Source organism: Mesoplodon bidens, assembly GCF_964165515.1.
Source record: "Mesoplodon bidens genome assembly, chromosome: 16".
Lineage (NCBI taxonomy): Eukaryota > Metazoa > Chordata > Mammalia > Artiodactyla > Ziphiidae > Mesoplodon > Mesoplodon bidens.
The window spans coordinates 46,273,155-46,275,485 of NC_138173.1; the positions used below are offsets into that span (position 1 = coordinate 46,273,155).

The 2,331-nt window shown below is 49.8% G+C and overlaps 2 protein-coding genes across 2 annotated transcripts in view; one reads left to right on the forward strand and one right to left on the reverse strand.

The window, feature by feature from the left end:
- SLC25A32 (solute carrier family 25 member 32) overlaps nt 1-2,232 on the reverse strand; it is a 45,511-nt gene extending 43,279 nt beyond the window's left edge. Inside the window, exon 1 of the mRNA XM_081258243.1 lies at nt 1,742-2,232. Within this exon, the coding sequence (XP_081114369.1) occupies nt 1,742-1,895 (154 nt within the window). The 5' untranslated portion in view covers nt 1,896-2,232. The remainder of the gene's footprint in view (nt 1-1,741) is intronic.
- FZD6 (frizzled class receptor 6) overlaps nt 1-2,331 on the forward strand; it is a 282,950-nt gene that overhangs the window by 154,996 nt on the left and 125,623 nt on the right. The gene's annotated exons all lie outside the window — the stretch shown is intronic.

Consider the following 2,331-nt stretch of genomic DNA (forward strand, 5'->3'; position numbering starts at 1 on the left):
AGCAAAGGAAAACGGTCAAACAGGACCAAATAATAATAATTTACTCATTCAGCAAAGTCAAGGACCTTTAGTTCCTCTTCAAGGGCTGTAGATAATATTCTGAGCCATATCCTTTGAGCTGTTTTGTAGATACTGAAATGCTCGCCAGGTGGAAGAAGTTAACTACATGATGACCAGATTAGCCATGACATAAGCTGCCACAATTCCAAGAACTGGCCTCAAAGAAATGGGAACAAACCGACCCTGGAACTGAAGACTAACTGTACTTAAAACAATCAAGATAATGCTGCATGACCAATTTCAAGATGACTGTCAGAGCTGCCTGTGTTGTTTCTACATGTAGTCCCCTCCCTCTGCCTATAAAAGGTCTTACTCACTGACTGTCCGGGAAGTGGGGGGGTGGGAATCAGCCTTTGGACACGAGGTCCCCCTCCCGCCCCCAGATGCCTGCCTCTGAAATAAAGCAAACTCCCTTCCACCAACTTTGCCTCTTTATTGGCTTTTGAATGCCGAGCAGCCGGACCCCACTTTTAGTAACAGTAATAAGAGAACTGAAATGACAGAAAATACTTTCCAAATAAAGTTATCAAAGACCTTCTTTGAAGCTATCTTTTCCAGAATTTAATGTTGAGTTTATGTTATCAGTTTATCTGTACTTTGTTAATTTCAATATACTTAATTCACTTAACTCAATGAGCTTAATTCAATAAAGCTAAATAAAGAACAATACTATTTGAATTCTAGCTACTTATTCCTTCACAGGACATTCCTTCACAGGACACTGTAAACACCAAAAACAAACTTTCAAGAGAATTCTATCCCAACCTCATTCATAACCGTCTGCTAAGGATTACTCCCTACTCCAAGCACTTGCATTTCCCTCTCAGCCCTGAGGCCAAACACGTGACTATCCTTAGCTTTCAAAGTACAGGTTTCCCTGGCTATGCGAAAGCAAAGCATGAAAGCTTTAATAAGCCAAAATTGCATAAAGCGAAGAAGCTATTACCTTAACACACACCTTGCTAATGGATGAACAAAATAAATCCAGATAAAGCACAGATGCTCACAGACACAGTTCAAAGTTAATGGCGGCTTGATGCTGAGATGCTGAGTGCAGTTCCCAGGAAAGGAGCTGGTGGTGCCACTCGCGCTGCTGGCGGTGCCACTCGCGCTGCTGGCGGTGCATGCTGCCTCTACAAGGGCTTGCTGCAAAACAGACGCTGAATGCTATTTTCGCTTTTCGCCTTTTATTTGTAATGGCGAAAATCCACTTCGGATTTCTTTCTGATTTTTGGGTTAGCGGAAAACAGGTACTAATGTAAGCCTTTCCTAAAAGGGAGGTGCTGTAAAGCGAACTTTCGAAAAGCGGGAGAAACCTGTACCTCCAAGGGTGAATGATTTACACCTGTGAGGGTTAAGCCCTAAAATGTGATAAACCCTTTATTTTATAAATCAGGCTTTGAGTCCCACGTTCTATACCAATGAGAACTTTTCTCAGACTTTTATATCCATGTTCCTCATCCCTCAGTATTAGGGAAAGGGGACGACGGCTGCCATACCACTTTACCAAACACCCCTTCCTCATATCTGGCCCCAGGCGAGCCCTGACAGCATCTTCTTCAACGCTCGCCTCACCTGCCGTATGGAAGAGGCAGGAGAGGCCAATGCCTCCGTCTGCGTCTTTTATCACTCAGTTCGGGGTGACAGCAAGGAGAAGTCCAGGGTCTGAACGGTTTCTTACCGGCGAAGCGGATCTTCACGAGATCCAGCGGGTGCAGTGCGAGGTTGGAAAGGACCCCGCCGCTCACGCCCGCCACCAGATTCTCGTACCGGACGTGGCGGAATACTGTGCTCCACGCCGACGACCCGGACGCCGACTGGCCCTGGCCCGTCATGGGCTCAGGGCCCGGTGATGCCGTGGAAGTGGGAAGAGATGCAGTGGCCGCCACCGTGGCGACGGTCGCCACGCTGGAGCAGAAACCGCAGGGCACGAGCCCACTTCCGGGACCCGCGCGTGGAGTCACACGCCTGGGCGCGGGATGAAGCCGAGAGACCCAGGGGCCAGGGGTACAGGAGAAGTGTGCTGCCGCACGCCACGCCTACCTGGAGGAGATTGAGAAGGGGCGGGGCGCCTCCGCCAAGTCCCCGCCCCGCCTCGCCCACCTCGGCGGCTGGCTTAGGCCGAAGGGCGTGGATGGGAGACCACCTCTGAAACACCGCCCCCTGCCAACCTTTGTCCGCAAAACTACGGAGCACCGCAGGGCCCAGCGGAACCCGGTTTCCGCTCCGTAGAAGCCACGTGACAGGAAGTAGGCTAGAAGAAGCGGAAGT